Here is a 13,657-nt window from a genome sequence, read left to right on the forward strand (position 1 = left end):
TCCAGACGTGACCTTCATCGCTCGGGCATTCAAAAAGATGACCTTCTCTTCTTTGGTCAGAGCGTAGCTGGCACGACCTTGAAACCGTTCCGGATGCCGGTCATCAGGGTCTTTCAAACGTTGCTGGTCCTGCCGTGCTTCCTTTGTATCATTTGTCTTCCCATACACGCCCAAGAAGCTTAGGAGGTTCACGCAAATATTCTTCGTAACGTGCATCACGTCGATTGCAGAGCGGACTTCTAGGACTTTCCAATATTCTAGCTCCCAGAATATAGATTTCTTCTTCCACATGGCTGCGTGCCCGGCAGCTCCCTTCGGAACTGATTGTCCGCCCGGACCCTTTGCATAGTTGAGTTTCATATCCTTGACCATATCAAATGCCTCAGCAGCGGTGTGTTCGGCAGGCTTCGGCCGGTGATCTGCCTTGCCGTTGTAATGCTTGCCTTTCTTTCTTCTTTGGATGAATTTTCGGAAGAAATCGACGATGCCCAAGGTACACGTTCTTCTTACAATTTGGCAAATGTACACTTTCAGTCTCATGTAAGCAGTGCGTGCATGCATTGTATCCCTTATTTGACAGTCCCAAAAGGTTACTAAGAGCAGGCCAATCGTTGATGGTTACGAAAAGCAACGCTCGTAGGTCAAATTCCTCTTCTTTGTGCTCATCCCACACACGGACACCAGGTCTGCCCCACAGCTGTAAAAGTTCATCAACTAATGGCCTTAGGTACACATCGATGTCGTTGCCGGGTTGCTTCGGACCTTGGATGAGCACTGGCATCATAATGAACTTCCGCTTCATGCACAACCAAGGAGGAAGGTTGTAGATGCATAGAGTCACGGGCCAGGTGCTATGGCTGGAGCTCTGCTCGCCAAAAGGATTCATGCCATCTGTACTTAGACCAAATCTTATGTTCCTTGCGTCAGCTGCAAAATCTTTGAACTCTCTGTCGATCTTTCTCCATTGCGTTCCATCTGCGGGGTGTCTCAACTCCCCGTCCGACTTACGGTCCTCTTTGTGCCATCGCAACAACTTTGCATGCTCTTTGTTCCTGAACAGACGTTTCAACCGTGGTATTATAGGAGCATACCACATCACCTTGGCGGGAACCCTCTTCCTGGGTTTCTGGCCCTAAACATCGTCACCAGGGTCATCGCCTCTGATCTTATAACGCAATGAGTGCATACCGGGCATTCATTCAAATTCTCGTATTCACCGCGGTAGAGGATGCAGTCGTTGATGCATGCATGTATCTTCAGAACCTCTAAACCTAGAGGGCAGACAACCTTCTTTGCTTCGTACGTACTGGCGGGCAACTCGTTATTCTTTGGAAACATATTCTTCAACATTTTCAGCAAGTTTTCAAATGCCGAGTCAGCTACACCTGCCTGTGCCTTCCATTTCAGCAAATCCAGTGTGCAGCCCAGCTTTTTCAGACCATCATCGCATCCGGGGTACAGCGCCTTTCTGTGATCCTCTAACATGCGATCCAAATTCTCCCTCTCCTTTTCAGTTTCGCAGCGTCTCCGTGCATCAGCAATGGTCCGACCAAGATCATCAACGGGATCATCACGTGCCTCTTCTTCACCTTCCCCTTCACCTTCCCCTTCACCTTCAGCATCCTCCATGAAAGTATCACCGAAATGAGCAAGATAGCTTTCATCGATGAAATCATCCCCTTCTTCATCTTCTTCCATTATAACCCCTCTTTCTCCATGCTTGGTCCAACAATTATAGCTTGGCATGAAACCGTGCCGAAGCAGGTGCATGTGAACATCTCTTGAGGAAGAGTAACCCTTCTGATTCTTACAGTTAACACATGGACAGATAACAAAACCCCCCTGCTTGTTCGCATTAGCCACTACGAGGAAATCTTTCAAACCCGTAGTGAACTCGCCGGAGAGTCGGTTACCGTACATCCATTGCCGATTCATCTGCATTATTATAATATAAAATATATAATTAAACAATGAACTACACACATGCATATTTTATCAATGACACATGAAAGGTTCAAGTTGCTAACCGCGATCGAGGAGGAAAAAATAAATAAGGAAGCTCAAGTGTGGCTCCAACACGTCATATCATGTTTGTTTCATGCTCTTGGGGCATTTTATCAAACACCTTGTGTGCATAAGAGGAACCAAAAGCAAACCTACACCCCCTTGTGAAGCTTGTGAAGAGAAGTGACACCAAATGGCTAAGTGCTGTGAGCTGAGGCCCTTTTATAGGGATGGGCCTTTAGTCCCGGTTGGCCTGGCCAACCGCGACTAAAGGCCTTCGGGCACCTTTAGTCGCGGTTGGCCAAGCCAACCGCGACTAAAGCCCCCACGTGCACCAGCTGGCCACCGAGCGCCCTGGCCCAGGTCTTTGGTCGCGGTTCGCCTCCCGAACCGCGACTAAAGGTCCCATTAGTCGCGGTTCCTATAGCTTCGCGATTTATGGGGCTGGACGGAAGCCTGTTTTTCTACCAGTGAAGGATAAAGAAGCAAGCTCAGAAACAATACGACGTAGGAGGGCAACGAAGATGGTCGTCGAGAGGAAGATGGGTGGGATTAGGGAAAAATAGGAGAAAAGGCAAAATACGGAGGATCCCACGTATGATTTTGTCCATCTCCCGACTCTTTTTGCGGTACCCACTCTGTGAGAAGACTTTTTCATGTCGTAAAACGTTTTGCGATTTACTGTAAACATTTTTTCCGATATCTAGTAGAGATGCTCTTAGACTGTGGTAATCGTGAATTCGGAAACCACCAAAATATCAGTTCAGTCCATTAAATTTTGCTTCCATCATGCAGTGAAGTTGCAACCGGCAATCGATTCAGAGAATCAAATCAAACATTAATTCGCTCGTGTTACAACTTACAAGTGTAATCAGAAGTACATGTAAAATGTGATTGTGCTGCTAGTTGCTTATGATGCACACCAGAAATTCAGAATAGGAAAAGTACTATCACTCCACTGCCTTTCATCGATCCCTGCAATGAAGCTGCAACTGGCGCATTGCGCATGAATAATACAGAAATTTATCGAGCGAGATATATGCATGCTTGATAAGCACCCACAAACAAAATTACAGAAATTACGTGCTCCTTTATTACTAGTGAATCGCTGACCCGGATAAAGCAAAGGAGCGAAGAAAACCTCAGCAGCGCCGGACGAAGTCCGCCACGACGGCGAGGTCCTTGATGGCCTCTTCGCAGTCAGGGTTGAACAAGAAGTATACGTGTCCCTTGCCCTTGGTCTCGTAGAACTCGAGCTCGCCGTCCCACCCGCACGCCTTGATCGCCTCTACGTAGGCGCGCGACCTCTCCACGAACCAGCAGAGTTCGCCGGTGGTGACCAGCACGTGGCGGCACCCGAGCTGCCTCCACTCCTCCTGCGGCGCCGAGAACGGGTTGATGTACGGGTGGTCGGGCCCGAACTTGCCGTCGCAGGCGACCTCCCAGGAGCGCTCGAACCTGCCGCGGACGGCGGCGTCTGCGGGCTCCCCGCCCAGCGGCTCTTTCCCCCAGAAGTAGGAGTAGAGGAGCGCGACGCCGCGGACCTCGTCGCCGTACCCCTCGATAGGTTCCTTCCGAAGCCTTATCGCGGTGTGGTGCGCCAGGTTGGCGCCGGCGCTGTCGCCGGCGAGGACGATGCGGGATGCATCGCCGTAGGTCGCGAGCCAGGGCTCCGCGCCGTCCGGACCGCACGCGGCGACGACCGCCTTGAGGCCCGCGAAGACGTCGTCGTAGGCTGCCGGGAGCGGGGTCTCCGGAGCGAGGCGGTAGTTGACGGACACGACGACGGCAGGGACCGCGGCGGCGAGGGAGGCGGCGTACCTGTGGTAGATCAGGGTGGCGGCGGTGCTGACCACGAATGCGCCGCCGTAGTAGAAGACCACAAGGGGGAGCTTCTTGCCGGGCTCCGCGGCGGCGTTGGAGGGAAGGTAGAGGCGGACGGAGACCTTGGACGTGGGGTCTCCTAGGACGACGTCCTTGGAGGCGACGCCGGTGGCGAGGTCCCCGGAGGGGGAGGGCGGGGAGGTCTCGGTGCCTTGCAGGCGCTCCACGAAGCCGCTCTTGTGCACGCGGATGAGACCGGGAAGCTCGTACTCGATTTCGGAGTCCATGATGGCGGCCTTCACTTGGCTTCGCGCGGGGCGAAGAGCAAAATGGCGCGGAGCGACGAGGAGGGTGCCCATGTTTCTGGAACGTGAACGGGTATTTATGGTTCTTCATGCACTTACTTGCATGTCTCATAGTCGCTGTTGAGAACAAAAATAAAGAGGAGTTGAGCGAAGAGTAGGGGAAAGCTATTTGGCTCCGAGCACAAGTACTCATGGCATATCAAAACATTCAAAAACTTGTATTTAAATTTTTTAGAAAAATTCAGAAAAAAATTTAAAACTAGCTAATGATATATCCCACTAACGTGCAAAATCTCAGTTTCAAATATTTTATATTCTAAGTTACACATAAATGACAAAGTCTGCCTTTTTAAAAAGATTTAAAAGCACTATACTCAGATCTGCACTTTTGTCATTTTTGTGTAGATCAAATTACACATTCTTTTCATAAAATTTTCAATTGAAAATTTGCACATTTGTGAGATACATTACTGCACCAAATCTATGTCAGAAGAGTAGTGTACGTATAATATGATATAATAGTATTACGAGTTGTGCTACCAGAACCAGGGGGTGCAGCATGGGAGGTTATTATGTGGTACCGCTCAGTCTAACATAACCATAGCCATGAAGTCAGCCAATATTCTCTTAAATTTGAACTTTTAAGAAGTTTTATCTCTTAAACCTTTAATCTGATGGTTGATCTGTCTTCACCATTAGTTTCATAGCGGCGAGATCATAGGAACTAAATCACACATCGATATGTTTCGATGACTTTTGTCACCATTAACTACTAAACTATTGTCCTATGATTGTCAGATTATGCAGTACTTAATTTTCAGATTTAAAAATAACTAGTTTGTCAGTATTTGCTAGATCATTCTCATCTATTTTGTGAGATTATGTGAATTGTGGTTGCCAGATTAACAATAGCGTGTTTGTGATCGAGTTTCATGTACACTATTCTATGTACATGCAAATGTTGCATGCTACCATTTTTTATTGAATGATACCATCTCCTAGTTGTTGGACACAATTCAAGTTCCGTTCTCTAATTGTGTCGATCACTTGATGTCCAAAAACATGTTAAATGTTTCCTATATATAAATATATGGTGGCACTGTATTCTGCTAATATGGTAATCATGAGAACATAATGTGCAACTAGAATTGTGCCCAACAACTGACCTGACCCAAAAAAAAAACATCTTCTAAACATAGCAACACGCGATCTAGTTATGATGATCTCATCGAGACTAATTCAGCGATATAAAATGCACTAATCAAAATAACGGTTTAATAGTTAAATCATTTTAAGTTTTCAAATTTCGCCATTAATGCGTTCATGTCATTCATGAAGTGGCAGATTTCTCAATGCTGGAATTGCTCTCTCCTATAGGGAAAAGTGCACAAAAATTTACGGCCGCATGGGTGAGGAGTTGTGCGGGGCTTCTTCGTAGAATTCTCCTAGTATCATTCATATGATACTAAAGATCTGAGCTAAGTGTGCTTACATAGCAGTATCTTTATAATGCATAGTAGTATCATAGTTTTCTTATATTTATTGATTTGTAGAATCTCAATGCAAAGTTATGTTTAGGATCTATTTATTATTTATTATAATATCTAGATACATCTAAACTTAGACAAAATAAAAACATATTTTATTGGACGGAGAAAATATTACCTATGATACCCATAGTGGCTAGTCTAAGCTCACAGTTTCAAGGAACCGCATGCCAACATATGAATCAAGTAGTTTCGGTTGTTTTGTTTTTCTGGAGATGCAGCTAGCGGTGGTTGCCAGCTGGTTGGTGTACCGTGTAGGCGTGTACCCGTGGACTTTGAGATCAATTATAGCAGTTGACACCTTGCACTAAGCACGTCTCGAATACTATCCCTGTGATAAAAGTTTATATGTAAAATGGGCATGAGTACAAAAGTAGATCTATCAATAATGGGAGTGTACCGTGGACTTTGAGATCAATGATAAGAGCCAACACCTTGCACCACTAAGCACGTCTAGCTCGATCAATATGAAAAATACAATCATAAGATTTGCAAACTATACCCTCACACAATATGTTTGTATATAAAACATGCATGAGTATAAAAATAGATCTATCAATATTCAGTAATAAATTAGGATTTGAAGATCACATGAGATAAGTCTGAAACCAAATAAGGCTATCGTATGCTACCATTTTCTAATCTATTTATCCTGCGGCTAACTTATGAAAATTGAGATTGGAACAGGAGATAGTATGACTACAAAATACTATTGATTCGAACTTATTTAATTCAAAAATAATTAACTATCAATGAAGATGCAACTTGCAATATCATTTTTAGGGAAAGTCTAACTTTATTTCTAAACTTGGGGTATCACCCGCAACAATAGCACCATCAGTCGCTGGTACATCATGGTCACAAAGCAGCGCTCTGTTTACATCACACGACCACCCCACTCTAGCCAGCGCTCATGGGACAGTCTATTCAACTCTCGCTTGCAAGCCTAAATACCACACTGGGAGAAACAAGTAGGAATGTGGAACTTGCGATCTCCAAGCACAAGTGCACAACCGCCAACGGCGAAGCATCAGATTCACGTTTGTCCAGTGCCAACATCAGCAGCTCTGAGGGAGTTTATCTCAATGACAATAGGATGGCCCCATTTGCTCCGCGAGGTTCACAGTCTGCACTGCCACACTGAGCTTGGTATGAAATGAACTTGCAACAATCCCCTTGCATATTCGTCATTCTTTCGCAGCAATCACCTTGAAGGCACCACCGATGTTGAGTTTAAGAAATATTTTGTGCTGGGTGTTGTACTGGCTTGTGCTCCTTATTCCTTCCCAGGTTTTCATGATAGTCAATGGCTTAGGATTTTTCTTTGTGTGCAACATTTCCAGCCTTTGGGGATTCGCACAAAATTTAGTCAAATTAATGCTCAAATTGATATAAACTGAACAGGGGTACTGAACAAATTTGGCCCAACAGCAAACTTCTCGTTAGGGCCACAGCAGGAGCCTAAAGTAAGGATTTATGAATATCCGGTGAATAGAAGAGTTCGTTGAATTATATGATCATGGCAAACCTGAGAAGACTCAAGCCAGTGCTCATGCGACCATACAGTTCAAGTCTAGGCGAATTTCGTTCCCAAATGGATATCTCGAGAGTGAACTGAAAACTATCTCATACATGACAAATGCTAAACACAGCACATTGTTCTCTCAACAGGTACACTTGCGAAAGTTATTGTAATTTACTTGAAACAGGGGAAGCAAAACTGCTCCCCAGATCACAAGTGAAGCTCACAAGTTCTTACAAGGCCAGGTAACAAAACGCCTGAGCAACATGAAAACAAAGCAGAGCATCAGGCCAACAGCATCGCCTAAGAACTCATCACCACCAACAGTATCGCCTAAGAACTCATCACCACCAACGTTCCAGAAACAGCTTAGTCGACCATGGCATCAATACATCAGCAGAGCTCGGACTAACAGCTGAACGTCCGCAAGCCTATAGTGCCTCCAAACGCAGTGCTGTTACCCCATCCTCGAAACCTGTGGAAGACATGCTGTTTGCTGCAACAACACCCAGCTTCCCTGCTCTAACATCTCCATGTGGCACTGCATATGTGATAAACAACAACAAAAAAGCGAGCAGTTACAGATATGATAAGTTTGTAGTGAACGATCAGCTGGCTGCGTATGATCAAAACATTGATCTATGCCTAACTCACGTTATGGCCCAAAATAAACCACACATCCAAATCATAATCAGTGCATGACAGTACTCCGGAAAGACGTTACCCAGATCATGAATCAGCAGGTCAAGAATGTTATGTGGATCAAACTAACAGAGCACAATGGGCCACATGTACTTAGTTATAGAAATAAACTTAGACTATCCATGACACCGTCTATTCAAAAGACTAGTATACTTGGTTTAAAATAATGCTGTACCTATGCATCCAACAGTTAAAGAAAAGCTCTTATATCAAATGTCAATTAAAATTTTATATCCCTTTGGATGGAAAATGGACCTGCTCTTTTTTTAGAGCATCATAGTTTCAGTAAGCAGAGAATTCTTGTAAGGATTGATAATCCATACTAATCGATCTGAAGAATCACATAGGACTAACAGATTGACATGTTTTTATCCAAATTCAGCCGGAGTTGACAATTTTCTCCCAATCCCTATACCCTTCTGAACCTCACACATCCTTGAGTCTAGAAGGGAACTTGCACCAAAGTAGTTCAGTTAAAAGGCCTAGGAAACTGCTCAGAAAGAGGTCGGCCATCAAGCTAATCATAAGAAAAAGGACTGATACTATCCTAATTTCCTATCTTATTGCATAAAGATTGGAAGATTATTAACTCTCAGCTAAACCTTGACACAAAACAAGGTGTCCAATGGTTTAAACTCTGTCAAGGAAAGCACACTATTCTTAAGCACGGACCCTCTGCAGCTTGTAACTTCCATAATTATTTGCATAGAGGACAAATGTTCATAAAACCTCCTTGGTCCACTGGCCAAGTGACTCGAATGATATTTTCTAGCACAATTATCCTTGCCACAACAATCTAGCTCCAAAATCTAAAGTGATCTATTTTCTTCAATACAACATTGGGGTTTCGAACAAAAAATAGCATGTTTTAAGGCATGCTACTTATTCAGACGGTTTAGCAAGATTATGTCTGGGGCGCAGCTTCAGCATAGAAACTACTATTGTTAAGTATATGTAGGGAAATCTAAAATAAGCAAGTGATTGGTTACTTCTTTCTGGCAGGTATCCACAAAACTCGAACATAGAAAAGCTGACAGGCTTGAGGATATCACCTGGAGTGCAAAAGCTCATGTAGGGAAAGATGGCGTTGAATTCATCCCTCTCGAACACCTTTGCCGCGCACGCTGATTCAAGGTCGATCATGAAGACGCCAGCATATAGGCTCACGAAAACAAGATCTGAATCAGGACGTTTAGCAGAGCCGATCAAAGATGGCCTGTGATACAGGTGGCTAATGGAGAGCCCATTCAGCCTTATAACTCCGCCTCGTACCCACATATCCTTTCTTTTAGGACCCGTTGCAGCAACCACAGTGCACAGGTAGAGGGTGAACTTGTCAAGGCCAACAAACCACACAGCCCACCGTCTTCTGCCGGTATGAGGGCATTGCTTCCAGCCCCCCACCATGGTCTGCCGGCTGGGTAATTATCGATAGGTCCCTCAGAAGGTGATGAAGATCCCTTCAATGCTTGTCAGAAGTTAGCCTCTCTTTTATACAAATTTGGATCACAACATAACAATTGTCAGCGTCAGCAACAAGTGTTTCTAAAAAGATGGAGCAACTAAGAGTAAATGTGCAATTAGCTTACCAAATTCACAGCTCATATATCATCAGTGTAAGCGATAAGTATTTGTGAACAGATGAGCTAAGAGCAAATGGGTAAAAGCTTACCATATTCAGAAATTCTGGTGACATAACCAACACATTCAGAACATTCATCACATTTACATGAAAGAAATATGCGTTGTACATTACAACCTTAACTGTTCCACACATAGTCTCGGTTTTCTCCAACTTATCTATAAACTTGTATCTATAAACTTGAAGTTGATAATTTCTGCTCAGGGCAAAGAATCGAAACAGGAACAAGCAAACATCACTAATTTACAGAACTGTATCAAACACTGATGAAATTACCTTCTCAATTTACATAGAAGAAGCAGGTACGGTCGAGCATAGAAACACAAACAATAAACTGTAACTGAACAAAATTTTGCAATGAGCGCACCAAAAATTCAGCAAGATACAAGCAAAAACTTAACTGCAAACCACGTACAACTGACAAAAATAACTAAGCTGAACACAAATTGGAATTAAAGTTCCGTCGATTCAACCACTTTGAAATCAAACACCCAGGCATCAACAGTTCACAGCAGAATTTTGTATAGCTCCATATGATAGTTTTTGGTTTTCACCGACTCATCCATCTATCTAGGCCTACTTGGAATCGAAGTTAAGGTGGGGATTTGCACATGAACCCAAGAGTAGCAGCATAGACAAAATCAGGGTACGCATCATTATTTAGTCCTCGAAGGCCCACGCGTTCTCCTTCCTGAGTTCGGCCTCCTGCTCCGGTGTGTAGTCGTTCTCGATCTCAAAGATTTCACGGATCTCCTCTGGCTTTTTCCCCCTCATCATGTCAGCCACTGTTGTGGTGCCCAGGTCCAGAAGGTCCTCGATGTTCAGGTAGTTGGCGGCCTGCACACACATTAACAAACAAAATTATCCTCAGATCCTTGTATACAGAAGCAAATTCCTGATTTATTTAGTACAATATTGTGATTGCAGTCTCCTAAGAGCTTTCTCTCCCTATTCAGTATCCTAACTCTCAAATTTAACAGATTGGTACCAATCTATCCAGGCAATCGAATGACTTGTGGAGTAGAAGGTAGAGCAAGAATGTTGAGAATCGGCTTTACCAGGATGACCTCGAAGAGGGTGGAGTTGTCGAGTGAGATGAAGTCCTTGTCCCAGTCCTTGAGGCCGTGCGGGTCGGGGTCGACGTAGGTGACGGGCTTGATGGAGGAGACGGTGGGGGTGAGCTCGACGGGGAAGGGCGGGAAGGGGTTGCGGGCGCGCTCGGAGGCCTCGGGGTCGTAGTAGGGCCCGTGCTTCTCGCAGTACTGGACGACGAGGTCGAGGATGTCGGAGTGGACATTGGGGGCGGGGATGGGGCCGTCGGCGCAGCTGTCCTCCATCAGGAGGCGGAGCATGTGCGACATCCGCGCCGCGCGGCGGGAGATGCTCACCTCCACGCCGTCCTCAGCCACCAGCACCAGGGGTGGCATCTCCGCCTGATCCTCCGCCTCCGGTTCCGGCTTCGCCTCCTCCGAGGAAGACGAGGGCTTTGGCTTCGGCTTCGCCTCCTCCTCATCCGGCGCCGCGGCCGCGGTCGCGGACGCAGCAGCTGCGGCGGCCCTAGCGTAAGCCAGGCCGTCCTCCTGGTAGAGAGGGCGCTTGCCCTTCGGGTCGGCGGTGGAATCCATGGCTGGGGATTGAGATGGGGACTAGGGTTTCTTCGCGTTTCAGGTGAAGAACAACTGAAACAGAGGGCTTGATTTTCCGGTATGTATGCGGGCGTCCTGTCGCGCCGTCCCGGTCCGGATTTGGATTTGGATTTGGATTTGGATTTGAGATGTAGACAAATATATACCAAAGGTACTGTAAAAACCGAGCAAATACATACTCTCCTGTTTCATATTACTCCAGTTGTAGCAGCTTTGGTCAGATTTAGTCCCGTCTCCCGTGTAGGTTCGCTCATTAGAGCATCTCCAACAGACGCTCTAAACAACAGCGCTGTAAAGCGCTTTACAGCGCGCTCTATCTATATTTTGCGCGCGAGGCCATATTCACCTCCAACAGAAGCTCTAAATTTTGGAGCTGTAAAAATATGTACTTGTTTCTGCGCGCACGAGATAGCGCGCGCTCTTTTCAGAGCTGTAAATATAGTGCACGAGATAGCGCCTTTGCCCCAAGCTCTATTTTACAGCATCATTTAGAGCGTCTGTTGGAGCATTAATTTGCATCCACGCGCTAAACTAGCCATTTTTTAGGATACAGCGTCGTTTAGAGCGCCTGTTGGAGATGCTCTTAGAAAAAAAAATGACAACTAATTTAAAATGGATGGAGTACATCTTTTTCAGTAACCAACCTTAAACCAACCTTATGCTTGCTAACCAACCTTGCTTGTTTCCCTCAACTCTTATGCTTGTTAACCAACCTTGCTAGCCAAAGACCTGTACTGAGAGGGAATGCTTCTCGTGCATCCAAAACCTTAAACCAAACCCATGCCATTTATGTCCACCATAACTACCTATTATGTGGTATTCTGCGCCACTCCAAGTAAATACTTCATGTGCTACCTTTAAACAATTTAAAAGTTATTATCTCTTATTTGTGTCAATGTTTTATAGCTCATGGGGAAGTATGTGGTGTTTTATCTTTCAATCTTGTTGGACGGACTTTCACCAATGGACTAGTGGCATATACATCCGTTTATTCAATAATTTTGCAAAAAGAGCTGGCAACGGGGTGCCCAGCCACAATTAATAACTTTCATTAATAATTCTCTTCACATGTTTTGCCCTGATTTATCAGTAAGCAACTTAATTTTGCAATAGACACTCCTCCATGGTATGTGAAATGTTGGAAGGCACCCGAGAATTCGGTTAGCCATGGCTTGTGAAAGCAAAGATTGGGAGGAGTGTCATCCATAAATAAAACTAAAGTATATGTGTAAACAAAAGAGAAGCGGGATGATCTACCTTGCTGGTAGAGATAACGTCCTTCATGGGAGCCGCTCTTTGAAAGTCTGTTTGACAAGGGGGTTAGAGTGCCCACTACCATTCGTTGACAAACAACAAACACCTCTCAAAACTTTATTTTTATGCTCTCTTTATGATTTCAAAAATTAAAAAGCTCTAGCACATGATTTAATCTCTGCTTCCCTCTGCGAAGGGTCTATCTTTTACTTTTATGTTGAGTCAGTAAACCTATTTTCCTCCATCTTAAGCAAGCAATTGAGTTGTCGTGATCCAACCATTTATATTGTGATCTATTTAATCATGTCTTTTATTCTTCTTTGTTTAGTACAAATTTTATCTGAATGTATATGACTTTGAAGGTTATCAATGATTATGAGGAGATTGTTATGATTGAGCATATAAGTTAGGGATTTCTAGTTTCGTGCCCCTGGTTCGTTAGTTGTACTCAGTTTTCCCCAGTCCCTTAGTTTTTCCTCAGTTTTCCCCTCCTCTAGTTTGAAACACGCACAAGTGCTGGAACGGCCGGTAGCCGTCGTGTCGAGGCCTTGACCGTTAGTCCGACCGGGTGGGGCCGCACAGGGCCAGCTCCTCCCAGACCGTCTCGTGCTGACGGGTAGGGTCAGGAGACACGTCGGAGCAGCCATCCATCTATCGCTGACGTGTGGGCCGTTTTATTTCATGATTTTATACGCGGTGCTGCCAATGACAAATGGGGCCGCTCTATAGGGCTGCCGCAGCCAATGACCAGTGGGGTCGTATATTTTTCAAGAAAGACATATATTGCCGCTCTGTGGGGCTGCCGCAGCCAATGACCAGTGGGGTCGTCTATTTATTTAGGGAAACTCATATATTGCCGCTCTGTGGGGCCTCCGCAGCCAATGACCAGTGGGGTCGTCTATTTTTCAGGAAAAGACATATATTGCCGCTCTGTGGGGCTGCCGCAGCCAATGACCAGTGGGGTCGTCTATTTATTTAGAGAAACTCATATATTGCCGCTCTGTGGGGCCTCCGCAGCCAATGACCAAGGGGTAGTCTATTTTTCATGAAAAGACATATATTGCCGCTATGTGTGGCTGCCGGAGCCAATGACCAGTGGGGTCGTCTATTTTTTTAGAGAAACTCATATATTGCCGCTCTGTGGGGCTGCCGCAGCCAATGACCAGTGGGGTCGTCTATTTATTTAGAGAGAAAAAATCATATCTTGCCGC

At 45.2% G+C, this 13,657-nt stretch overlaps 3 protein-coding genes across 3 annotated transcripts; all 3 read right to left on the minus strand.

Moving 5' to 3' along the window:
* Nucleotides 1-3,070: 3,070 nt before the first annotated feature.
* On the minus strand, nucleotides 3,071-4,167 carry LOC127330294 (probable carboxylesterase 2). Its single transcript, XM_051356555.2, has one exon. The coding sequence runs from the start codon at nucleotides 4,113-4,115 to the stop codon at nucleotides 3,147-3,149; it is 969 nt and encodes a 322-aa protein (XP_051212515.1). The 5' UTR covers nucleotides 4,116-4,167; the 3' UTR covers nucleotides 3,071-3,146.
* Nucleotides 4,168-7,246: 3,079 nt separating this feature from the next.
* LOC127334023 (uncharacterized) lies at nucleotides 7,247-9,821 on the minus strand. Its single transcript, XM_071826357.1, has 2 exons — nucleotides 8,957-9,821; nucleotides 7,247-7,743 (listed from the first exon to the last, which is right to left on the minus strand). The coding sequence occupies exons 1-2, from the start codon at nucleotides 9,309-9,311 to the stop codon at nucleotides 7,634-7,636; spliced, it is 465 nt and encodes a 154-aa protein (XP_071682458.1). The 5' UTR covers nucleotides 9,312-9,821; the 3' UTR covers nucleotides 7,247-7,633.
* A 171-nt stretch (nucleotides 9,822-9,992) lies between these two features.
* LOC139829694 (SKP1-like protein 1A) lies at nucleotides 9,993-11,283 on the minus strand. Its single transcript, XM_051360456.2, has 2 exons — nucleotides 10,605-11,283; nucleotides 9,993-10,383 (listed from the first exon to the last, which is right to left on the minus strand). The coding sequence occupies exons 1-2, from the start codon at nucleotides 11,169-11,171 to the stop codon at nucleotides 10,207-10,209; spliced, it is 744 nt and encodes a 247-aa protein (XP_051216416.1). The 5' UTR covers nucleotides 11,172-11,283; the 3' UTR covers nucleotides 9,993-10,206.
* Nucleotides 11,284-13,657: the final 2,374 nt, after the last annotated feature.

The sequence above is a fragment of the Lolium perenne genome, chromosome 2, assembly GCF_019359855.2.
Source record: "Lolium perenne isolate Kyuss_39 chromosome 2, Kyuss_2.0, whole genome shotgun sequence".
In the NCBI taxonomy this organism is placed as follows: Eukaryota; Viridiplantae; Streptophyta; class Magnoliopsida; order Poales; family Poaceae; genus Lolium; species Lolium perenne.

Bases quoted from the DNA above. Each gene is read 5' to 3' on its own strand.
- LOC127334023 (XM_071826357.1), bottom strand. From the start codon at position 9,311: ATGGTGGGGGGCTGGAAGCAATGCCCTCATACCGGCAGAAGACGGTGG. The intron at 7,744-8,956 runs GTGATATCCTCA...TCACATATGCAG, and splicing joins CATGAGCTTTTGCACTCCAG to TGCCACATGGAGATGTTAGA.
- LOC139829694 (XM_051360456.2), bottom strand. From the start codon at position 11,171: ATGGATTCCACCGCCGACCCGAAGGGCAAGCGCCCTCTCTACCAGGAG. The intron at 10,384-10,604 runs GTAAAGCCGATT...ATGTGTGTGCAG, and splicing joins CCCTCTTCGAGGTCATCCTG to GCCGCCAACTACCTGAACAT.
- LOC127330294 (XM_051356555.2), bottom strand. From the start codon at position 4,115: ATGGACTCCGAAATCGAGTACGAGCTTCCCGGTCTCATCCGCGTGCAC.